Source organism: Xylocopa sonorina, chromosome 9 (genome assembly GCF_050948175.1).
Source record: "Xylocopa sonorina isolate GNS202 chromosome 9, iyXylSono1_principal, whole genome shotgun sequence".
Taxonomy (NCBI): domain Eukaryota; kingdom Metazoa; phylum Arthropoda; class Insecta; order Hymenoptera; family Apidae; genus Xylocopa; species Xylocopa sonorina.
Genome location: NC_135201.1, coordinates 9,209,162 through 9,234,208, shown reverse-complemented (window position 1 = coordinate 9,234,208; position 25,047 = coordinate 9,209,162). Strand labels below are relative to the sequence as shown.

The 25,047-nt window shown below is 48.9% G+C and overlaps 3 protein-coding genes across 3 annotated transcripts; 1 reads left to right on the top strand and 2 right to left on the bottom strand.

Annotated features, from left to right (window-relative positions):
* Positions 1–11,847: 11,847 nt before the first annotated feature.
* LOC143427225 (protein PTHB1-like) lies at positions 11,848–16,876 on the bottom strand. Its single transcript, XM_076901156.1, has 12 exons — positions 16,580–16,876; positions 16,374–16,462; positions 15,824–16,088; positions 15,437–15,729; positions 15,200–15,330; positions 14,339–14,516; positions 13,925–14,158; positions 13,552–13,791; positions 13,140–13,426; positions 12,531–12,701; positions 12,184–12,321; positions 11,848–12,090 (listed from the first exon to the last, which is right to left on the bottom strand). The coding sequence occupies exons 1-12, from the start codon at positions 16,852–16,854 to the stop codon at positions 11,848–11,850; spliced, it is 2,544 nt and encodes an 847-aa protein (XP_076757271.1). The 5' UTR covers positions 16,855–16,876.
* Positions 16,877–17,350: 474 nt separating this feature from the next.
* On the top strand, positions 17,351–18,421 carry LOC143427583 (dynactin subunit 5-like). Its single transcript, XM_076901834.1, has 4 exons — positions 17,351–17,420; positions 17,502–17,689; positions 17,776–17,887; positions 18,155–18,421. The coding sequence occupies exons 1-4, from the start codon at positions 17,373–17,375 to the stop codon at positions 18,350–18,352; spliced, it is 546 nt and encodes a 181-aa protein (XP_076757949.1). The 5' UTR covers positions 17,351–17,372; the 3' UTR covers positions 18,353–18,421.
* Positions 18,422–18,433: 12 nt separating this feature from the next.
* Positions 18,434–23,844, bottom strand: LOC143427594 (glutamate receptor ionotropic, delta-2-like). The gene is made up of 9 exons (XM_076901849.1): positions 23,684–23,844; positions 23,403–23,566; positions 21,841–22,167; positions 21,180–21,295; positions 20,889–21,059; positions 20,024–20,277; positions 19,733–19,941; positions 19,000–19,271; positions 18,434–18,802 (listed from the first exon to the last, which is right to left on the bottom strand). Exons 1-9 carry the CDS (start codon positions 23,835–23,837, stop codon positions 18,454–18,456), a joined length of 2,016 nt encoding a protein of 671 aa, XP_076757964.1. The 5' UTR covers positions 23,838–23,844; the 3' UTR covers positions 18,434–18,453.
* Between the last annotated feature and the right edge of the window lie 1,203 nt (positions 23,845–25,047).

Below are 25,047 nucleotides of genomic sequence, written 5' to 3'. Positions count from 1 at the left end.
CATCAGAAAGGAAAATGTAGCTACTGCTGGACATTATCGAAGGATGCTTAGAGCGCAAAGGGTCGACGCGTTAAACGCGGGACTAATTTTGTTTTCTTTTCCCATTTAGGTGGACGGGGAATGTGTCCGTGTATAAACAATTCGCCCAACGGTCCTCACGCTCTAAGTGAAAAGTTGAGTCTCCAGGAATCGACGTAGCGTTCGACGTGTTAACACGTTTTCATGGTGTTCGATTTGATCGTCGAGAGTTAAGGTATAGTGACGCTTCGTAAACGTTTGTCATTCCCAAACGATAGATTAATTAGAGATTAAAGTAACCTAATATATTTGTGGCGTGAGAGATTAGGTTAGGTTCGTTTAGCGGACCAAATTGGTGGAACGAGTTGAATAAGTCGACGGAATGAAAATGCAGCGACGGGTCATCCGACGCGCTCTTTGGACTATTAAAGGTAGCCGAGTGCAGCTCGAAGGGGTCGACGCGAACGTTGTAACGTGCGTTCGAACAATGTCTGCGCGCTCGCAATGTTCTCGCCTCAAGGATTCCCAGACCGAGATGCCGTCCTCTCCTCGTCCGGGGGCGATTATGCCCGACCGACATTTGCATAGAATCTCGCGCGGCGACGCGTTCTCCTACGGCCAGAAAAAATGCGGCCAAACCTACGAGCGGACGCGACGTCCCGCGAGAGCGTGGAAAATCGAGCGAAGTTTTCCGTGCTCGAACGCCGAGCGGTACAATTAAGACACGACGGAATGGAACGAGTTCCCCTTCGTTTGCATGCGTCCTCCCGTTGACTCTCACTATTTCACTTTTCCCGCATTCCACGCTCTCTTGGACCTTAATGGACTGGACGCGACTGTTCCCGTTTATCTCCGGTTTGGGAGCGAACAACGATACCCGGCCACCTTAACTATAGAACCGTTCTACATGTGGTCTTAATGTTTTACAGTTCGCGCAGTGCGAGCAATCGTCGCCGGTTGATAAAGCAACGCAGAGCGTCTTGTAAATGGTACGAAATGGACAACGACATCGAGAGAGAAACCGGAGAGACGGAAAACGAAGGAAGTATATCGATAAGTTTTAGAGACTATTAGTTTTTGGATAGTATCGTTAAGAACAGTCGTTCGCTTTTCCTGGAAAACGTGCTCTTTTTGTCCGCAGCATCGCCGTTCCCCGCGAGGTGCGATATGTACACATATCCCGAAGAATGAAGATCTAACGGACGTGCCATTTTAGCTAAGGTATACAAGATACTCTCTCTGAATGGTTTGGCGTCCGTGGGCGCAGGTAGTAAAAAGACGTACGAACCGACAGGTTGTGTCCGCGGTGCCGTGGCGTTTCGTCGATGATAAACGGGGCTGATTATCGCCGGCTGATCCCTCTCTAATCCGTATAGCTCACCTTGGCCCCGACGAAAAACTGGCGCGCAACCGGACGGTTCGCGGCACGATCCGCGGTGCTATCGAGAATTGAAATGCAAATGCCGCCGGCGTATGCGCTCGTATAACGTGTCAACAACGGGAGAAAGAGTCGGTGAATCGACCGCACCGGATATGTCATGAATCACGCGGCACTATTTTTCGATCGTTCCTCGCATCTAATGCCAACGAGCGACCGCGGTGAACGCCTGCCCCCCTTGGTACGATTCTTCTAATATTCCAGCGTCTCGCTTCGTGCAGACGTATCTCGAAGCGAGAAAAACGTCGCCAACTAGTTGCCAGAGCAAGAAAATCAGTTCAAAGAATCGAATTGTTTCTTTTCTCACTGTCGCGCAGAATCTTGCGTTGGTTTCAAAGATACCACGGATCAAATCGAGTCTGTTCGACGAAATCTGGTTACATAAATACGCGCTATCTTATAAAATGAAAAAAAAGAGAATCTATGCGTGTAACACTGAATTTTAAAGCGAATGCATACTTTTAATTTCACATTCAGATGTTATCGGAAAATAGGCGACAAAATTAAACAGTAAAATCAAACCGGAAGGTTTTATTCATGTCTCAAGGCTCGAACTACCGGTGATTAAAGCACAGTTGAAATATACAAAGGAATAACGATGAAACGCATACGAAAAGATATACCCATTCGTGTCTTCCACGGAAAAGTACAGAAAACTGCACCGCGAGCGAACAACAGCGAACTTATAAATTTTACATCAGGCATATCGACGAATTGATCACTTCGACCATTTTAGTAGTAGCTCCGCCGTTAATAATCATTTCGTTCGCGGAATTAATAAGATTCCGCATACCCGTGGAAGGACTGTAACACCGTGACGAACCGACTAAAAAAAGTCCCGTTCAGGAAGTAACATTTCTACGCGTCGACCGCTTCTTTGTACGAAAGAAGAACTTATCATCCTTAATGTAGGACGTCGATGTGTTCCAAAGCTTCCCAGCGAGCGAATAATCGACGAATATAGAATATCGTAACCAAGAGGGGTAAGACTGTCGCTGGGGAACCGCGCGAAGATACGTACTCTTCGATTCGCAGCGTTACGTAAACCGCCGCTTTCCTCGAGGCGAACGTTCGTCCAGTTTCTCGCGAAAAGGATATCGCGCTTGCCTTGATTCACTCGCGACACCGTCTCCCGCCAGAGTCCTCGTGGTACTCGAGAGTCTCTCCGCGTGATTCCGATCTTCGACGCGGGCCACGTTTTCCCCGTAGGAACGGCGCGCACGTATCGGTGCACGCGACTCTACATCGCTTCGAGGAAAGACAGCGTGCCCGCGCTTAAATGACCGTCGTATTATTTACCGCGTTCCTTTTTTTTTTTTTTTCTTTCTCACCGCGTACCGCGGTCTCCTCGAGACGCCATCGATCAGCGATCGAAACGCGGAATTGTGTTTGCATAAACTCGATCGGGTATTGGCAGGAGGGGCGGACAACAGATAAAGCGAGGTGGAGAAGGAGAGGCTGAAAGCGAGATGCGATCGGGAGATCGACGAGCAATGAAGAGGGAGAAAGGAGAAGACAGAGAAAGATAATCGGAATGGGAAGAAAAAAAGGGAAGGCGACGGGAAGGGGGAGAAGGTTACGGCTCGCGTGCTCGAGCCTCGGGATCACCAGGGAGCACTCGCGATCGACTTTGCCTGAACACGCTCGCGGAAACCGCTGGATCGCTGACCAAGGCGTAATCAGGTTGCCTCTAATTAATCGTTCGAGAGAACAACGTTACCGATTACGATACAAGGTCGCGTCACGTGGACTGGTATCGAATCAGAAGTAACAGAGTGAACGATCCGGTTCGATTAAGATATTCGTAATCCGTAGATCCGACGAAGAGGAGGAGTCCGTCGATCTGAAAAACGGACGACGCGACGGACGACGCGAAACTACGTTCCTACGGGCGGCAAAGAAGCCGGCGCTCGAGAAGTAACTGGAAGTAAGTGGCACGAGCTGTCGCGTGCAGGCAAGCGAGCACGCCGTGGCGGAACAACAACAACGGAACAGGTGCGTAGAACGAGAAGGGCCTGCGCGGCTGCCAGGCCGCGTGCGCGCGCGCCTCGGTATGCTGGCCCATGCACGCGCCGCTGTCCGCCTGACTATCCTCGCCGCACGGAGGGTAGCCTTCTCTCCAGCGCTCTCCAGCTGCGGCGAGGTGAACAGAATAAAAGGGAAGAGAAAAGAGAAAATCAGGGGAAAGGAGAACGCGAGAAGAGCCGGCAAGTCTCGAGCGATCAGCGGGACAAAGCGGACCTCGTCGCTGGCGACATCTAGAACCGCGTACTCAGCTGTCAGACGGCTACGCGCCGTCTTCGATCCTCTACCGTGCGCGATCCACCGTTTCTCTCCCTTCGATCCGCCTCAGTGTCGCGGAAATTCTACCTGCGCCCTGATTCATCCGCGCGGCTCGTCCATGAATAATCCTCCTGTCAGTTGTCTAAACCGATCTCGCGTCGCTCGATTACGATGCGATTACTGTACAACTCGCCAGTGTCGCAATGCGCGTTCGCAACCAAGGCCTGTCCGTTGCACGTTGCCTCTAAACCGCGGTATCGTTCCAACTGTACCGCCGTATCCGTCCCATCGACTTACCGGAGCCGAGAATTTCGTTGAAAGATCGCCACGCACCCGTGCGACACTCGACGCCAACGCGTCGACGAGGCTACCGTCCGTTGGCCCCTATAGACTTGGTTCATTTGACGAGCGGGAAAGCCCGATGCGTACCGAGGTGTTCGAGAAACCCGCGTTACTCCCTGCACTCTACACACTCCGCAACGGCTCTCCTCTGGCCGTGTTTCACGTGAACCGCGCGCGCGCTACAGCGCTGCGTCGCAAACCGATTGGCGAACCCGCGTGTCCCGTCGGATATCCGTGTACCGCGGTGCGTTCGCGGGCGACTACGAACGATTCCGCGTCAGCTGCCCGCCGCAGCTGCACTAAAGTTCCGTTCCGGGCTCCGCCACTGGTGTATATCGCCGTCGTGTAAACGACGTTCCCAGTGCCTGGCAGCCGTCGGGACTAGCCAGTGGCACACGCAGCGGGGAAAGGCAACTGGAAGCCAGCCGAGAGTGGTGGCTACGTCGGAGATGGTCGTCGGTACAGCGTGGAAGTGGTGGTACGACGACGCGGCGATAGAGTGGTGGTGGCGGCGGCGGTAGAGGAGCAGTACGTGAAGCTGGAGGAACAAGGGGCGGAAGAGGAGAAGGTAGCGACGTCGGGGGAGGAGGAGGAGGAGGAGAAGGAGGAGGAGGAGGAGGAGGAGGAGGCAGTTGCCTCCGATAGAGAGTGGGTTCGCTCGGAACCGGTGAAGAGAACGGCGGAGGAGAAACTGCGCGAGGTTTCGACGAAGAGAGGGAGAACGTTCGAACTCGGTCGAAGTCTCTCTCTTTATCTTTATCTGTTACTGTCCCTCGTTTCTGCGTTAACGGCGTACCGAATCGATTAAACGGTCGTTTGAAAATTTTCGTTCACGCTCGAACGTGGATCGCACTGGCGAGCGTCCGTCGAGCGATGTACCCTCTCTCGTCAACGTGTATTCTCGACGGCGTGGTCGATCGCGAGGACGTCTCTCGCAGCTGGACGGGAACCGGCGATAAGACGGATCACGGTGAGTGCGCGGATCAGTGATGAGAAAGGTGGCGTGGAAATTGACCGAGCCACGAAGCGGGAGGCAGGGAAGAAGAAAGGGAAGTCGAAGAGGGAAAAAAAGAGAGGAAAAAGAGGAGAGAAACAATCGGTGGAAAAAAAGAGTTCGCTCGCGACGCGTACACATGACTGACAGCGAAATAAACACTTTATCTCCCCGGGCGGGCTGTAAAGAGAAGAAAAGAGGAGAGGCTATCACGCGCGTCCCTGTTCGATCGGCATGCTGGAAAATGCCGATTCCTCGGGGGAACCGCGGCGACCCCGAGCTTGACCGCGGAGGACTTTGACTCGGTTCCGTTCCCAGCCGGATTCGAGAATCGCCGAGCTTTTCAGACGCGGCCACGTCTGGCTCCGTCTCCTAAATCCGGCCGCGTCCTATCGACGGCGTTCCACTTCGATAATCGTATCTGCGCGCGTATTCAATAATACCGCGTTTTTACGAGATTACCCGTAGCCAGGGTATCTGCGATGGATTCCGCGCAAACAGCGTTTCCACGGCGCTCGATTAGCGGCACGAGCGTCAACCTCGATACCATTAACGAGTTTATAATCAATTCGACTCGACGCGAAAAAAGAATAGGCTAGGCGGAATGCACCTTCTTCCATTCTTGTTCCGCGGCTCAGGGTGAACGGAGACCCGGATCGGTTTAAACGAAGGAAAACGAGAGAAAGAGGCAGAGAGAGAGAGAGAGAGAGAGAGAGAGAGAGAGAGATGCTGCCAAGTCTGTTGGCTATTGTACATATCGAAGATGCTTATCGATGGTACTTGGCCTTTCCTCTCCCTCGAAACCTCTTTCTCTCGCTATCCTTACCGTACCTTGCCTCCTTATCTCTCTCACTCTCTCTCTCTCTTTCTCTTCGTTCCTCCGGACTTGTTCGTGTCTCAGCGATGCCGAGCATCCCGCGCCGCGGACATTCGTAACGAGTGCCTACCTTGTTAGCTTCGTTCGTGGAAGCGCGCCCCTACAATGAGCCACGGTAAGAAACCTAGAAGCCGATGTACCGGTGTAGAGAAGCCGGGCTCCGTTGTTTGCGACCCGCTGACGCTGCTTTCAAGAGCACCGCTTAATAACCCGCGGGCTTTTATTGCGCTGCCCGTTACCAGCGGAACGCGCTGCGTTACAGACGTCGATGGCTCTTCCAGATTTGTTTCGCCACTTCGATCCGGGTGGCAAAAACATAACACCGGCCTTTGATCGTTCTTCCCGCAACGAGCCATCGATTATTCAACACGCGAGCCGACGGACACGCTCTCGATGCGACTAAAAAAACACTTGTATCCAACTCTCGAGATTGAAAAAGCGGAATGATACTACTGTCCCGATGATTAGCATTCGCTCGTTCCATCTCTCCGCTCGTGAAGACGGTCGCTGCCGAAACGGTGTCCCGGTTGCAGCGAAACAAGACGTCGAACTGCAACCGCGTTACACGCTTTTGCTTTCTTTTGCGTAACGAGCGCAAGGTCGTGCGAACACCTCGCGCGCGCGGCGTGCTCCTCCGGCTTCGCCCTGCGGCGGGCACGGAGAAATTTCGCCTACGAGCGAACGTCGAGTTCGAGCGATTCGGAAGCCACGTTCCGTGGTACGCGTCGATACGGTGAACGGAAACGGAACGAAAAAGAATACCGTTGTTGCCTCGCGCTGTCCTCCCTCTTCCCCAAACCGAGACTTCAACCGCGTTTCGATCCGCTGCCGCGCCTCGCGAACGGCAAGATGTATCGGATCGATTTAAACGTAGGTAGGCGCGATCGCGTATCCGATATCGATCTCGAGCCGGCTCGTGAGAGTCCGCGCGTACAGTCGGTAACAAAACTCTGCGCGCGGTTCTCGAGTTTCAAATATTTCAGGAAGACCAGACGGTTTCGACATTCTTTACCAGAGTATCGATTCGTACGCTCGTCGATACTGTATCGTACTGTATACGAGTATCGAAATTTACGAGCCAACGCGGATTACGTGCTCGAATAACAAATACATCGCGCGGTTGGCTTTAGAAAAAAATATACAGCGGAAGACAAAGGTGGGCAGAGACTAGGCGAGAGGAACGTTTCGCCGAAAACTTCGCCTCGCATCGTTTCTCTCGACGCGTCTGTTGTTTGCACGATCGCGTGCTATGATGCATCCAGTGTACGCGCGTAATAGCTCGACTCGTTCGTGACAAGGTCGTTTCGGGATATTCGCGTGCGCCATACATCTCTCGCGACCTCAAAAGGCTATGCCGTCGAGCGCAACGGGCTTCGAGTCACCGATCACGGCCCTCCCGGCTCGACCCACGCCGATCGTCGATACAAATCGTCGATTTCGGCGATCGCCGCTCGTCGAAGGCCTGCTTCACGCGCGAGGAACTGCGCTCTGCGAAAAGGCGTTACCAGATCGCGAGTCTGTTTGAACTGGCAAAATAAACGGACCAGTCGGGAACGCTGAACAGACGTCCGAGGCGTGGGACGCGCGGCGTCTTTTCTCGAAACGCCGCGACGCGGTCTCCGCCGTGAGTCAAACGGTTTCGATTCCCGGATAACCTATCCGCGACGCGTGTACTCGCCTCAGAGGGACGCGCCGCGGACCGACAACTCGCCTCTCCTATTGCGACGCTCGCCTCGTGATTTACGCGCGTTCGAAAGAAACGGTTCTACGAACGGATTCCAGTCTTTGGAAATTTATTTACTCTCGCCGCTCTATGACGACGCGGTTTAAGCGAGCTGCCTCTATTTTCGGCGAATTAACCACGCGCGGAACCTCTTCCGAGGATGAACGTGACGCGAAAAACTGTTCGCTTCGATGTATACAATAGCAACCCCTCTCACGATACGGAACGCGTTCCAATGTGTTTACAGTGCGTGGCTTGAAGTTATTTAATTGTATCTCCGATGAAAAACGTGTCTGCTGTTTCAGGAGTTATGTCATTATTGTAGCCAGAGCGAGACGTATACGAGGAGTCCACTGATTTGCCCCCACTGCTTGTCGCTGTTCATTCAAACAGTCGGAGTTCACGTTCAGATAAATAAGTGGATTCAATTATACATCCAATTGAGCTTTGTTTATATACAAACTAAGAACAATAGCCTACTGTCGAACGTGCTCGTCTTTGTGGTAGAGACTTTCATACATAATTGGAACGCTTGCCGCTGTGGTTCAGATAATAGGAGCCACGGTTAACGTGTGTAAATACGGTTCGCGTAATCGCGTGTCTATGGAAATTTCGTACGTACAAATGAAGTTCTATCGCGTATACAAGTGCATGTACAGGGATTGGAGAAGTACGTCGCGTGCGCGGTTGTGTTTGTAGCTAACGACGAGGCGAGGGAGGGGGGCACGGGTTGTAAATTTTGCGAGGGCCGCGGAAGCGAGTCGTTAGGGCAAGACTCTTGCCTATCTGCTCGCTCATCTCTCCGACCCTCGTCGCGGGTTTAACGATTTTCGTCGAATCTTTGAAGCCGTCGCCCACCGCCGTTGAGACCACCGTCCCCACCACTTACGGATGATTTATGGATCCATTAGGCGGAACGATGCTTTCTCTCCAGTCAAACTATAAGAAGATCGACCCTACGCGAAACTTTAGATCCGTGGCATAGTCCTGCGTGCAATAATCGCGATTACGCACAGGGCGGTATCCATCGAGACGGTCCCGGTAACCGTTTCAGGAACGCAGCTGCGGACGTTAGATAACGTTTATCGAAATTATACCCCTTCGTTCGTTAATTATTTAATGCCTGCGTGTAACGTGACCGACCAACTATCGATATTCTCAATCCAAAGTTACCGCGCGATCGCTATCCCTACGTTATTGGGGGGTTAGCAGATTTGTCGATAATTTGTCGATCGCGCAACGAAGGATCAACGCGGGTGAACGCATCGCAGGTAGACGCGAACGCGTCCTCGAACGGTTCCCAGGGGTTCGTCGCGGCCTCTGAAAGAGAGGCAATAGGTATTTAGGGTAGCAGTCGAGGAGGCGGTGTAATTGGCCGGAACGAGAGTCCTGAGAGGATTCTAACCGCGTTCTTCCCCCTCCACTCGGCTCTTCCTTTCGACCGCCTCGTTATCCCTGATTACCCCGCTCTGACGGCGACCCTCCTTCGAAAGAACTCCATTGGTGGTCTTCAGGCTGTTCGGGAATCCAGCGAGACGGTCCGCTTCTAAATCATGCACCGGGACCGCCTATGAATAGTCATCCGCTAAAACGTTCCCTTGTTTGATTTCGATAAGGACTGGCGCACGCTGCGAGTAGGTCTGTCTTAATTCGCTCTGAAATACGATGTTGCCGTTAGGATACGTTCCCTTGGAAATGCACGCGCGCGAGCATATTTATGGGAATTGGTATCGTGGTAGCCTGTTCGACCACGTTTCTCTCAGTATACTCGTTGCCTCCTGTCCAAGGTAGTCGAAACTATAGTCGTCCCTTATTAAGTTGTCTCCAACGTGACAAATTATTCTCTAATAATCCTGCTGAACCCGAGGGTGCGTTGGTACCTCCTCGATCCACCGTACTCATCGATAACTGAAAAATAATAAACGATTAGGTCTCTTACATCTTAAACTACCTTTAAGAAAACAATTACCAATACTCCTCTTCCTTCCTGTAGGTAACACCACTGCCAAACCTCCACTGCTATCCCTAGAAGACGGCTTCCAGCGTTCCCAAAGAGGAGTACCTGAAGAGTCAACGAATTAGCAAGAGCTAGAGAACAATAACGAAGGATACACTTGCCTGGAAAGACACCCTGTTTGTCCTCAAGCGCGGTAGCACACCCGTCGCAGCGGGAAATTCAAACCCCAGCACCCTGGCTCTCGTCGAAGCAGGTTCTCGAGGCCGTTGCGTTGTTGAACGCGCGACGCAATCCCCGGTGTGTAAAAAAGGAAGAAGGTTGCGGCGTATGGTTCGTGCGTAATCTTGATCGCGTTTCCGGAAACGACGTATCCTGCCTTAGCCAGACCGATGATGATCGTACGTTGAGTGGGTCGGTCAGGCGGGTAGGGGGGCCGATAGGGGGGCAGCGGAGAGAGCGAGAGAGCGTGGAGCGCGCGCGATGCGGTGGCGAAGAGGAAGACGAGGAGAGAGACTCGAATCGGTCGTTCTTGCTCGCCGTGGCGAAGAGGCAGGCTTTATCGGTATATGGCGAGCTAATTAGCGGCGCTCGCAATCAATTGCTTCCGGAGGCGGTTACGGCACGAGGCGACTCGTCCTGCGTTAACCGCGGGCACCGTTCGCCTCTCGCGGCGGGAAACGGCGCGCGACAGACTTTCCTCGACACGGGTGAATCGTTTGCAATGGCAATTCGCGAGACACGATCGAGCGTCGCTGGACGAGGAGATTACCGGTCTGGAGCTGGAAACGAATCGTAATCGTCGCTTTCTTCCGAGAAGGTTGGCTTGCAAACTGTTTGCCGAGTTTCCGCGTAATCTCCGTTGCACGGAGACGCCGGCTGTATCGTGTCGCGCTTCGTCGCGTCTCTTTTGTTAACCGTGGTATTATTGTAATAGGTGTGTACGCGTCGAGGTCTGTCTGCGCACGACGGTGCGTCTGGCGTCTCGTCTATCGGGACGCTATGTACACGCAGCCGTATGACCTCAACGTGAATGGAGAGTCTCGCCTTTGGAAAAAGAAAGAAAGCGCCAGTAGGAAGTACAGGAATACGCATCGCGACGGAGGGACGCGGATTCAGGCCTCCCTGTGACTACCAATATCGAGGGGACGAGGCAGAAAGGGGAAGAGAAAGATTCGCGTGTCTATTTTGTCGCTCGATGCCTCATCGAGGATACGGGCTTTCTTCTAACGCGTCGCTTCCGACCGTGAACGTTCCTTCTTCGAAACGACCTCGGGACAAAAGCTGCGCTATCGCCACTGAAACGTGCTTGGTCGCTTTTTGCGAATCGGATGTTTCACGCGATGTCGATCGGTTAAACAAATGGCAAACGCGCAGATAATTGAATAAAGAGATTCAATACAACATCCAGCGAGTTGGAAGTAGAAACTACGTGTCTGTTAGAATTTGATATTACGTTCTACATCATTGAATGGCTGGATGATTAAGCGACAGAATTTTCGAGAAAGAAGAACTTCTTCGACTTGGACTGATATTTTTTTCATTTATTACTATTTCTCAGGCGTCGATTGTTCGAATAATCGAGAGACTCCACCTGAACACCGCATTGGCAACGCGCGCGTCAATTACGCACGGTATCCCGCGGGCATTATTCGAACGCCTGCCAAGCGTGTAACTATAAGAAAATTATCGAACAAAGCCACGCATTGTCGCCGATCCCGAGTCAAAGGCGAACCTCTCTCGGCTCGCGATCCTTCTATTAATTAACAAGTCGGAAAAGCAGAATCACGGCGCCGGGATGAATCATCCCGGCCGTGCGCGGTTCGAGCGACGCGTTTCAACGACTTTGTCGGGATGCCGCGCGCGGTGCGCCGCGGATCGTTGCCCACAGACCGCGCGGAATAAAATTATCCCCGTAAGCGGCTCGGACCGCGAGCTTCGCTTACGTAAGGATACACGCACGATTATCGCGATTGCCTCTTCGAATTCGTCGAACGACGTCTATTTAACTACCGTGCATCGACTGCGGGAACACCTGCCCCTCTTGTCCACCGCGTGCGAGAAGAAGCACAAGCGGCTCGCCTCTCCTTCTTCAAAGAAGCGCACCTCGAGAACAATGGACAGAACGTGATATTAAATATATGACGGTGCTGCTTTGATGAGAAACGTGTGTACTTGTAACGTCCACTTTTTGGCGAGACTGTGTTGATACAGAGCGTTAAACAGATGCGAGATCGCTGGCTTCGCCGTTGGGCTCGACCTCGGCTATATCAGACTCCCTAGAGCCGTCCAGTCGTTCGATGGCGTGGACCAGACGCTTCTTCAGTTTGTTCAACTCTTTTCCAGAAACGATTGGAGTCAGAGTGCCCCATGTCGACGATTTGGCCTCTGAGATCCCCGATTTTCTTGAGACTGATTTGAGAAGAGTGCTCAGCGCGGCGTCTGCGATTTCCTCCCAATCCTGTTTCACGATAATATACAACAGAGAGATGCAACGTTACGAATACAGATGGATAGACAGGGGCGGATCGAGATGAGTGATGAGGTCACTTACGATTCCATCGGTTGGACACGGGTCGAAATTAATTGCTGCGCGTAGCATCGCGTATCTGTCTTCGCTCATGTTCAGTCGTAACAATAGCAGCAGCAGTTGCAGGCTGCATCGAAGCTCTTGCGCGGTTCGATCTCGATCCTGAGGAGAGGATCATGTCTCGATATCATAAAGTAAACGATACTATTGCGAATAGAACACTTATTCGAGGGAGTCGTTAGTTTAGCCTACAGCGCGCACACTTGTGCGTTGATTAATTCGACTTTCGAGAGCAACTTGCGATTGTTTCACTCTCGAGTGGGACACGCATCCTATCATCTTGAATAGTAACAGCGTAAACGCGAACTCACCGCGCGCGCTTTCACGAGATCCTCGAGGAGCGTGAAGATCGCGCGGCAGGTCGACTCGAAGAGAAACGGCAGTCCAGTGTCGGTTAAAGATCGTTCGTTTTTTTCTCTGACCGTTCGCAGCATCTTCCTCTCGACGTTCCTCAGCTGGCTCGTCAGCAGCCCGATTTCGCTCTGTCCTCGAAAACGAACAAATCGCGTGCGGATGAATCGACCAGCCTTCGGTACTGGGGAGTAATGAGTGATCTCGACTAACTTAAACCTGGCTTTTTCTATTAGACATTGGGGAGAGGTTCTGCGGAGGATTTCAATTCTCTGCATTCTTTTCCCATCAGAGAGTCACTACAAATATTTATAACATTGCACCTCCGTTTCGTACTTGCTCTCTTTCGTTACTTTCTTCTACTCTTTTCTTTACTTCTTTCTTACTTTCCAGAGATCAAAACAACAGCTAAGGTTTTCCTTGCAAAGTAAAACTAAAAGTTTACAGAAAGCTCGCGTCAACCCTTTCATACCTAATAGATTGTATTTCTCTTGTTAAATATCTGAGAAGAAAATTAAAGAGTTGAAAGGCTTTGCAAAGGGTTAACGCGATCGTTTTCAAAAACCTACGGTTATCCTATCGATCTCTCGTCGAGCCGTAAAGTGCGCCTCTATCCGTTGGTGCACCAGCTGAAGATGATTCTGTCCTACGTTGGCTTTCAGGCTGCCCTTGCTCTTATCCTTCAATCTATCGATCAGCCGTTGCACGACCAAGGTCGAGGACAGTCCGTCGTTCGATTGCACTCGATAACGGTTACTGGCGTTGCCGGAAACGACGGTGACCGTCTGGTCACTGTGCACGTGTCGTAGCCCCAGCGCGTTCGAGCCTTGCTTCTGAGACTGGTCGCCGCTGAACTCTGTATATTTCAAACATTTTTATCCAATTTTCACGATGCTCGTATAATCCTCACTAGTTGCATTCTCAGATTAAAAAGCACACAACTGCATTTGTCACAAGGAGCTAGCTTTAATGGGAGTTTACCAGGAAATAGCTGGCTGAAAGGAAGCAAAGGGTCGCTGCATTTGATCACGGTTGCAAAAGTGGACGCATTCTCAGGTGGACAGCTTCTCAGCATCATCTTTAACGGTAACTGAGTTGTTCTGCGAAGCGCCCTTAGGATGCCAGCGTCGGTACGATAAGTCACGATCACCGCGATCTCCGAGGATATCGGTGGCCCGTCTCCCACCACGTACACCTCGGTCTCCGCAACGTGTCGTTCGCCTGGAAAACCAGACGCCTCGTAAATAAACAGCGGGACGTAGTGGATAATGGAACTGTGGCCGCGCGTTAAAACTAGTTGGGGCCTCGGGCGAAGTTTCGGGGAAAAATGAACGCGACGACGCCAGTCTCTTACAAAGGTTTGGAAGAGCGTGGAAATCGTTAGTCGCGATCAAGGGTTTCGAGACGTCCACGCAGATTTGAACTTCGTGAAGAGTCGTGTACGAGGACAGCTCGATCGTTGCGGTGCAGATCAATTCGTCTCCCGAATACTGGTCGTTGGATGAGCGTGCGCGTGGTTTCGCGTCCATAGACACGTTTATGGAGATTATCAGCTCTGTGTCCACTTCCACTTCGTTCGTCTGATCCACTGTCGCGGGCATTGAAATATCATTTAAGAAACGAAAGCGTTGAGAGGTGAATATTGCGAGCCACAAAGTTACGCAAATGTGAAATACAGTAATTAAATAATTGAGGAAAGGCCTCGAGAGGCTAAGCAGAACCGAAAATCGTCAAAATTACATGGAACGTATGATCCGTCTACCCTCACCGGGATCCTTCTTCTTCTTCAACAGAGTTCGAAGTTTCGACAGCTCTTGTTCCGCTGCCACGTAATCATAACCACGAGGATGAAGGGGTGGCGCAACGAATAAGCTTGGCTCCGAACCTAAATAGCAGGCCTCCAATCGCCCATCCTCCGACAAGATCACGATCGCGCCCTGCAGGTGCTGAAATCGTAAAGCACGATAATTATTGTTCGAAGCTGCGCTCTGTAACGCGAGCTGGACTGATCGACCGCATACCTGCGTACCTATAATCGTCAGTACGTCACATGACTACTGATAAAGTTAACTACAAACCCAACGAAAGCATTGGACATTCGACCAAGCGAATGGTTAAGCAATAGTTGATCAAGCAATCAACGCACACTGGAATGAATCAATTACCATCCGAGAGCGTGGAATTCTTCTGATACAAGGAAAAATGCGAAAGCTTATAGCACGCAAACTCGTCGAACAATCGAATACAAAGTATCGTCCGTTTCATAGACCCCCGTGGACTCAGAGGAATCCTAATATCGTTGATCGCGCCGCAATCGTTATCGCAGCGTGCTTCCGAATCAGAGACGCGTACCCAGTGGCGAGCCAATTAATTGGGAATTGGCGGCCACTCGTGCACGCACCACTCGGCTCTTCTATCTCCCGGAAAGACAATAACGACAACCTTGCTCAACGCTGCGCGCTGCGATAACGAGAAGATAATGGTGCGAACGATAATTGCCGACGACGCTCGTCCTTCTTCGTGCTCCGATTACCCCTTGCGACGAGCTTGCATCGCCGACTTCTAACATTTCCGTGACCCCTGGCTTCGCGACGAGAGCTCAGGGAGCCGGAAAGTGCACGCTGTATACCTGAAGTTGAACCCTGGCGACGGTGACCGGCGGGAACGGCAGTTGGGCCGACCACTTGAGCGTGCTGCCCTCGTAAATCACGAGAGTGCTCGTGTCGGCGATTACGAGCACCATCAACTTCCCATCCGGTTCTGAAAGCACATCGCGGTCAATTAGCGCGCTCGTTTCCTAGGCGGTCGTTTAAAAGCCGATTAAACGCGTCGCTCGCCGCTCGGGCCACTACCACTGGGCAATTACCGATAACGTATGCTTGAAAGCAGAGCGGCCTGTACTCGAGCCTTTTCGCGTACTTCACCGTGGCGCAGTTGTCCTTTAGGCAGTAGAGGTGTTTCTCGCCTAGAACCACTATACCGACCTCGAAGCTGCTCAGCGTGACAGCCTCGAGAGCGAGAACGGCCTCGCCGATGTTGAAACTCCAATCTGGCTCCAGGGTTCTGCCACCGCCGCCGCGTCGTTGCTCCTCGCGTTCCTCCGCGGCGTCGCCTCGGGCCTCTTCCTTGGCTCTCGTCCATTCTGCCATGCTCTGGTACCTACGACACGCATCGTACGTAAGATCACTGCTGCTGTTTCAACGTTACCCTCGGTTTCAACGTATCCAGGCGTTCGTAGCGCCTCGTAACGTGCCTGTAGCATTCGAGGAACCAGGAGGAGCTTGCTGTGACGAACAAATCGTATCGCGAGACGTACATGATCGGCTCTGGTAGCAGTCGATTCCTGAGTACCTGACTGAACGCGAACATCTCTTGCTCGTAGAAGAGAAGAGTCCCGTCCAGACACTGGACGCAGAGGAAGTCCCTTCCTCGAACACCACCGAATGATCCTGTGGTCAATGACGCTGGAAATCTTGGTAACTGGTGTTCGTAAGCGATCTTCAAGTCGCAACGGTCACCTGTTGTCGATTTAAAGTATTATAAATTATCGAGCATTTTATATAGGAAATATTGAATATTAAATTGTAGTTTTGAATAGAGAGATAGGATTCTTTTTTGGTCCGTCGTGTGTCCAGCGGGTGTTTGCGAACTTAGCTCGGGGGCACTGTTTCACGTCAGCGTTTCTCGTGAAAGCTGTCGCGATCTTTTCTAACTGGCAACTTTGTCGTCGATTTAGAGTCGCTTGCGAAATCGCGCCAAGTAATAACAGAAATATAGTAGTCGAAGACTGTCGAAAAACAAACCGTATTCGAGGGATTCGTCGGCGAGGATCACGTTGTATACTCGCAGTTTGGTGCCAGTCAATATAGCTAAACGTAGATCTTGCGAACCCCTGCAACAAACAACCATTAGCACAAAATCGTTCACAGATCGGTGCTAATTCGAAAAGCTTTCGTTTTTTGATATCTCAATCGTTCCGATGGACGAGTCAAAATTAACGTCCACTTACGAGACGAATTTCCCCGCTTTAAGATCCACGATGCACTCGTCTATTCGAGTCTCGATCATCAAGTCCGTGGACTTGTAATTCGTAGGCGATTTCGATTCGTCCACCCATTGGGAGGATGGACTGTACATCCTTAAATAACCTTCGTGGCTTCCCACCACGATTACATCTTTCTTGTCCTCCCCAAATAACGGCGCGGCCAGCAAGCTGTGTCTGTCGAAAGTCTCGTTTGCTCCACAGCTCGTTCGCCACCACTCTTTCGTTTTGAATAACGACATAGTTCGACGACCATCCACGCTGTGATTGCAACGCGGGTGACATAGGTTCGTTTTCGACGTTACTCTTAACTTTAACCAGCCCCTACCAAGCGTTCGAAGTTTTCTAACCTATCGTTAGCCGTTACTATGGTGTCGCTGAATTCGAAACATTGCCCCCAAGACCATTCGTTACTGTCTACATAATTCAAGCTGCGGCTACGTTCGATCTGGTTGCGTTCGAAATCTTTCGTTGGCTCACTGATGATATATTAGACGAACGATCGATGTATTTATTGATCGATGGATCCATTGATCTAGATAGGATCATTTTCGAGATGAAATAAGAGTATCTCGAATAATTGGACAGCGTTAACCTTGAAATCATTCGAATTCGACGCCTCGGGTTAATTGGTTACCGACTTTACCGACAGATGGCGGTATCCTATTGACCCGTGGTTTCTGACGCTCTATCGTGACGCACTGTCATTTCTTGTTAGTTTTCGAACGAAATATCGAGTTTAAAGTGAAATTGGAACGGTATGGAACCTCAAGACGTTTACTACAGCAAGGCAGAGTACGTCGAAACGGTATGACAAAGGCGGTAAATATGTGTTCAGTGGAATTAGAGAGATACATCAAGACTTAACCTCTATTCCTCGACGTTTCAGGCGTCTGGGAATAAAGTAAGCAGACAGACCGTTCTCTGCGGCTCGCAGAACATTGTGTTGCACGGGAAAGTGATCGTGCAGTCGGATGCTATCATTAGAGGTGACTTGGCGAACGTGAGGACTGGTCGTTATTGCATTATCAGTAAAAACGCGATCATAAGACCGCCGTTCAAAAAGTTCAGCAGAGGGTTGGTAACTGTCGCGTTAACGAAACAGACGAAACACCTGATAATCCTTTGTGAGTTGTGCATCTGATCGCTTCCATTTATTTCAGCGTCGCGTTCTTTCCCCTGGCAATGGGAGATCACGTATTCGTGGGTGAACGAGCAGTGGTTAACGCAGCCATCGTCGGCTCTTACATATACATAGGAAAAAACGCAGTAATTGTACGTATTGTCTGTTCGTTCGATGTATAGAACATTGTAAACGATAGAATCCGATGAAATATTTACAGGTATATTTAAATGTACACAGTCTAAAGCATTACACTAAAATTTGAGGTAACGAAAGAGCTTGTGTGACTGCTCGCTCGACCATTGTTTTTAATTGTGCTTCGTACATAGTTCGAACAGAGTATACAGCTGTACACGTAGGCATGCGTGGAATTTATTTAGCGATACATTGGTAAGAATTGTGCTTGTGCATCTGTACAGGGAAGGAGAAGCGTTCTGAAAGACGGTTGTTACATCGAGGATGGAGCTGTGGTTCCCCCAGAGACTGTTGTCGCCTCGTTTACACGTTTCGCCGGCAACCCTGCCAAGTGTGTCGAGGATTTACCAGAGTGCACGCTAGATCTTATGCTGGAATTCACAAAGAATTATTATCAACACTTTTTACCATCCCGCGGCTAACGCATTTCCCGTGATCTTGTATCCTTCGTTTGTGTACACACGTGTACAGAAAAATGTTTATTTATTACATTTCGTACGTTGATAGATTCATTGGATCCCTGTTATTGATCCTTGATCATCTCGTTAGAAAACTCCTCATCGAATTCAAGCGAACCAGCATCCTTCCAGGTGAATCCGCTGCTTTCTGGCGTTTGATTCCGATGAGGCACAACACGCGCGCCAAGTTTTACGACGCTGAAGTCGATCGATCCCACCTTCTTGTACCAGATACATTCCGCCGTCAGCACGAGAAGACTGAGAAGCGTACCGCAAACCATCGATACCAACGCGAAGTAACTCTCGGTGAACCCAATGCTGATGAAGCTCGTCTGTCCTTGACACTGAGGCCTCTCCGTGTAGAGACGATACTCCTCGCGAAATTTCAGCCCTGTCTCGCGCAACAGAAGAGCCCTGAAAGCGATTTATTTAACACTAAGCCACCGTGCAATTTTTATAATTAACGAACATCAAGGTACTTTGATTAATGTTTATGCTCACTTCTGTTCAGATAGAAGATTAATTATATATACTAATTTATTCTCTACATGCATCTTTAATTATGAAATTGGTAGTTATAGAATTAACTGGTGCTCAAGAGCGAATCTTACGTGTTCTTGATGATTTCTAAATAAGGCGATCGAACTTGAAGCACTAATAACGGGTACAATATGTTCAGTATATCGATCTCCGTGATTCCGCATTTTTCTTCCTCCTGATAGGTCTCCTGCATTATCTTGAACACCGTACCACGCTCCCCGTGAAACGCAAACAACTCCTTCCGGACACGTTCAACTCCTTCCTGGAGCGATATCCACGAGCTGTTACGACCTTTTGGCTCGATCCTCTCCGCTATTGCCTTCCGTATCGGATCTTGAAAGGTCTGCAGTTTTCATTAAAGGTCGACCACAAATTTACAATGGAAAACGATTATTGAAATCACACACGGTAATTATTCCAAGTAAATTCGCTAAGCTCGTTATTGGCATAATAGGTTTGACAAGCGTAACAGTATAATAGCTACGAACAATGGCATTTGTGAAAATGCAATACTCTTAAAACCAAAACGTTTCTAAGAAGAAAAAAAAGAATAATGAACATTTCACACTTCTTGTGAAACATAATAACTGATTTTTATCGTCCTCTCACCTGCAAAAAGAATTTTCCTTGTACAATGTTGTAATACCAAACCTCTTATGCAACGATCCATACTTTTTCTGGAATTCTTTCCCTGTCTTTTGTATTAAAACCTACTTACTCGCGCTCTCGACAATTCTTCTCAATCCTCAATATTTCTTTACTTTTTACATCGCACAGAGATTATCTCATAGAAATGAACCGTACCGTGAAGTAATATCGAGCGTAGACAACATCCTGGGCGGCCAATTTCAACGGACTTTCGTACAGATCTTTCGGCGTTTTGATAAAGTCGGTGGTCGACTGGACGAGAGCGACGATGTTGGCTGTGTAAGAAGCGTACAAACTCATGGCAGCGATCAAAAGCATCAAAGTAACTATTCGTGGTGGAACGCGATACGGCTCGTAGGAGTATCCTGTGAAGTCGACATCCCTTTTAGCGAAAAGTTCAGCGAGCGTGTGCCGCGCTAGATAAACGGGAACGAGTAAAGCGCTGACCTTGTTGCGCGATCGCTCCCAATACGACCATAAAATTGTCGCTGAGCGTTTGTTCCGCTGGATTAAATTGTTGCCAGTACTGAGCTGTGGACGCGGACGCGCCTCGACGATATTCCCACTTGGATGAGAAGTAGAGTAAGACGACCACCAGCAATAGAAGAACGGCGATCGCTATCCAGACGGATCGTTGGAACGGTAACGTGAATATGTTGCTCACAGTCGACAGCAATGGCTCGCGAAATATGAAGCATGAGCTATGTAAACCAATTCGCAGTTACAGATTCTTCTTTTAACACCAAACCTGATCGATTTACGCGGAAATACCGAGAGCAGTGATACTGGTCTTAAATCGTCTACGCACCAACGCAACAGTGAGCAATTCTAAATTTCTTTTAATTACTAGTAACGGATAGAACTATCGGTTACCTAGCTTCTTATCGTTTCCAATTATATGCTACTTGTACAGTTTAAAAATGTTACGCCAGCGGACGGTTTCTGGGAAATTCAATTCACGGAAGTCTACTACAGAGTCTAAGAGTAGATTTAGCCGAACAGAAGTCTGGCAGTAGATACAGCCGCTCCCAGTCAGACGGCTGTTCCACGCGTTCGCGTCTGTCTGACCAGTACGACCAGAATCACTGCTCGCGTCCATACGACGAACCATCGGCAACGGTGAACAACGTGCACTTCGATTCACGTGCGAGTCTCTAGTGGATTCTTCGTTACCAATGCGGAAAGATTAGATCTCTGTGATAGAGTAAGACTCCATTTATCCAAATCTTGGATAATTCGTTCGCTCGAACAATAGACTACCACTAATCCGTACGAATCTTTACTACTTAGCCGAACACCGAATTGGTCTTACCGGGTACGCGTGTAAAGCTGTACGTAATCGACCACGCCGATACGTTGCGAGATAAAGAACGTTGCAGTGCCGCCGATATCGATTTCTCGACGATCCAACATCCCAATCATGCCGTTCCACGAACCGTTCGCGCTTCGATATCCCCAAGTGTTCGCCGTGCGAAAGCTGACGCTGGATCGTGAAAGATTAAAAAGCCCGTCAAAGCGGCCAGATAGCCAAGCCCCGCGTATCGGGTCGGGAATTTCGACAAAGGGGGAAACGCGTGGGCCAAGGCGTAACGTCGAGACTCACGTTGCGTTCATTCGGTTCACAATGTGCAGTATCCAAGGATAATTGGCCTTCGTAACTGGATCTATATGCTTACTTTCGTAATCGGTTAAATGGTTGATCGTATCGGGATCGGTCATCTACGGGAACGCAAATGCAACGGTGATTTATCGGCGCTGCGATCTACGCTCGTGAATTATCCGTTCCGCCAGCGGACACGAGTACGTTGCGAGCATCGCTCGTCTGCCTGGTCTAAAGATGCCGATCACGAATCGATTTTTACCAAACAAACTTCTACTATATAGATCTATCTGCTCGATCCTCCTTTACGTACATAGAATTCGTATTATTTATTCAATCCATTAGAAAATATCGTTCAATATACGTCAGAGTGAATTCAATAACGTATTAATCAGCACAAAATTGCTTTCAGAAAATTGGCATCTATAATCCAGACCCACGAAGACCACTCACGGTCTCGAGTCTAATCCGCTGTCTTATCGATGGACGGGTCTCTGAGCCATAGTTACTAATGTAGCGGTATATATTAATCGCCCTGGTAATTACTTAATCTGAAATGAAATGGATCGATCGTGACGAGTATGCTCGCTGCTTATGCTCGCAAATCCGCTGGGGGAAAGTCATCGTTTCGTCACCGATCGGCGATCTTGCCCGGTCAAGATACCACGAGGCAGGATTTCAAAGGCGTCCGCTGCAGGTTTCTCCTTCGTCGCGAGGCCGCGTGAAGGTTCGCCGCGCTTACGCCGTGCTCCGTCGTCCAGTTGCCTCGATCCTCCGCGACGACGTTGCGAAACGGGCTAGGCCTGTAGATGGACGTGATTTCCGTGAACCCGCGCGCTTCGAGCCTCGTGGCCAGAATCACATCGCTGTCCGGGTAAATCGCCATGTCTTTGAACATTTCTTTTACGTCCAAGGTCGCGTTACTGTCCGCAGTGCGGTCTTGAAGCAGAAGCCATCTGATGGGCGCCATGAACATGCCGCTCGCGTTCGCCTATGAATCAACGGTCGATTCGGTTTCACGTTTTACTGTGACGCATCCACGCCACAGCTGAACTCTTTATTATTCAAGATGTACCTGCTCGTGCGTGTCAGCGTCGTGTCGTACATCCTGAACCGTGTTAAATAATTGTTAAGCTTTTCGTTAGGGGCTAATCTCTTTGGAACTGACTTTCGAATGGTAGATAGAGTTTTCGATTGCGTTTTTTGCTGATTTGGAATACGATATTGTTGTTTTTAGTATTAGTAATATTCAGAGTTGCGATTGTAGCTCTATCATTTTAAGTCTGAGATTGAAGTATGCGGTAATGGTTGAAGATGAGTGTACACAGTCGTGGCGTGGAATTTGTTGAACGATTCTCACCAGTTATGAGTTGCGTTAATTGAAAATTGTATTAGGAATGCTGCAAGTATTGTATACCATTATGTTGTTCAGCCAAATTTTGCAATAAGATGCAACATAGGTAGCAGATGAATTATAGCTTTGCAAAGCGTATACTCGCTTTCGATTCCTACTGGATGTAGTCAACCTTATAAATATTTATATCCTCACTGTCTGTAATAGAGGATTTGTTGAGATTACATAATGTCTGAAATTCACCAATGAATTCGTTACCGTAAATTTATACGCGTGTGAGACTTCCTCACGAATCAAAATTTCAACAGAAGGCAATGATTAATTTGATAGGACTCTTTACAGAAATTGAGGGTACAGATATTCGTGGGATTGATTCTACGCCTAGAAATAATAGAAACGTACAGTGTCTACAAAAATATTACCGTACGGCTGTACTTTCTAATCGCTATTTTTTTTCTACAATCAGATTCTACATTTGATTCGCTTGGCACCAAATCTTTCATAGTCATGAAAGTATTATTAAACGATAAGAACTGTGCAGCACGTACAGGTTTAGCTAATCGCTATGTAAATGGTAAAATAAGCACCATTGATGTTGCAATAACTTTTCAGCTGTTACATACTGATCTTCTTCTGCTTGACGATAACGTTTATTCGTTTAAAACACTCGATTCACTTAAGACCATCTAATCTCAATTTTCTATAAGACAGAGTGTCGAATGGAAAACCATTATTCTCTATTTTACCCAATATTTTCGCACGTATATTCATCTCGATTCCTATTTCATCACCAGAACGAACACCCTGTATAATAACGAGAAGACGTGGTGCAGCGTGAACAGTTAAAGGATTAAGCTAGCGTTGAAACCCACCGCTTGCAGAAGTGAAACCGCATAGTCGCAGTCTAGATCCAGTACGTACAAGATGCGATGTTCCCAGGTATCGTGGGACCGTCCTTCGAACTCCTCCAGTTCCCTGTGGATCTCATGCGCCAGACCCTTCTTCGACATCAATTTTGAGAGGTCGACAGCGTCGTCTGGAAATTCGACAAGCACAGACTCGTAGATGGTACCAAGGAACCGCTTCACACACGCTTAAAACGCGCGTCAGATGATGTTGTACGAAATGCAATTTCTAGATCACCGCTGTTTACCTTGGCCGAGCTGACAGAGGTGCACTGATACCCTTACTGGTGGAAATAGGACAGTTACAGCGTCGTCGAGCAGCTGTACGAACAACGAGTCGAACGCCAGCGCTCGATCGCTGAGTATCACCAGAAAACCGAGTATTCCCGCGAGGAGACGCATGTTGCTCGAAGAATAAATCCTTTGGTAATTCGTGGCTGATAGCTTCCAACGACGAGGAAGACGTGGAAGATGACACGCCCACGTATCGTACGCTTTGAAATATTCAATGAATAGCAGTTGACGGAGGTTTCGTCTTTGCATCCACGAATTACTGCCCTCGAAAATCATACGGCACGAGGGGCTGTCATCGATTCTCGATGCCGTGACTTTACCTCGAGGGATAATTTTAATAACAGAATTAGTTACGTCGCTCGAGAGAACTGGTGTTCTTGGATTAACGTTTGCAGTGTTGTTTGCAATCTTTCTACCAATTAGAAGTACGGTTTGTATTGTGTGATAGTAGCTGTACGATGTTAATTTAATGTAGCTACGAAGTTTGCAAAGTAAAGTAAAGAGGTATCAGTACGAGTAGAAGTTTTTAAGCTTTTGATCTAGTATTATTCGATTAAAGTGATAGCTTCTAGTTAATAGTTTACATTTTTGCAGATCCAAACTGGAAAAATACGGATTGAAAACAGGGACAGATTAATTACACGTTTGAAACAGTGACCTTTAATTACCAGCAAAGTCAGTATCGTAGGAAACGAACTAGTTTTTACAATAAAAAAATCGAGACCTCCGTTCCTGCCAGAAAAGGATCTGTAAAAAAAGAAGGAAACACGGAAGAACTTTGTAGTTGGTAACGCAGAGTTTCGACTTGAGAATCAGATGGATCCGAGTTCGATTCTCAGCGGGTGGTTTTGTTGTACGTGTTCATTCATTTTTTCTCTTCAGCGTTTACAGTAGGTATTTTTAAAATGTCTTTTATAGAACACGGAGAAACAAATTCAACGACCCTAACAAACATGTCATTTGTTTGATTCCTGAATATTTATGTCCGAAGATACTTAAACTTTCCTTGTAGATTCACGCGACTTGTCAAGGCGATACAAGATTCCATTAAAAGGAATATTGAGAACTTTCCGTGTTTCGTAATAAACAACAAAGCAGAGAGAAGAGTTTGTTCACCATTACACGCATCTCTTGAAATAGAACAGCTTCGTTTTGAGAAGTTGTTATCGTCGCAGATAAACAAGATTATAACCATTTAGCTGGTACATTTCGCAGAGCAGAAACTTTTTTCCGTGCGGCTCGAAACTAGGAAGTTCATTAAAGCAGAGAAAAAAAAATACCAAAGATTGTAACAAGGCTAAACTTAATCGCTCGAATG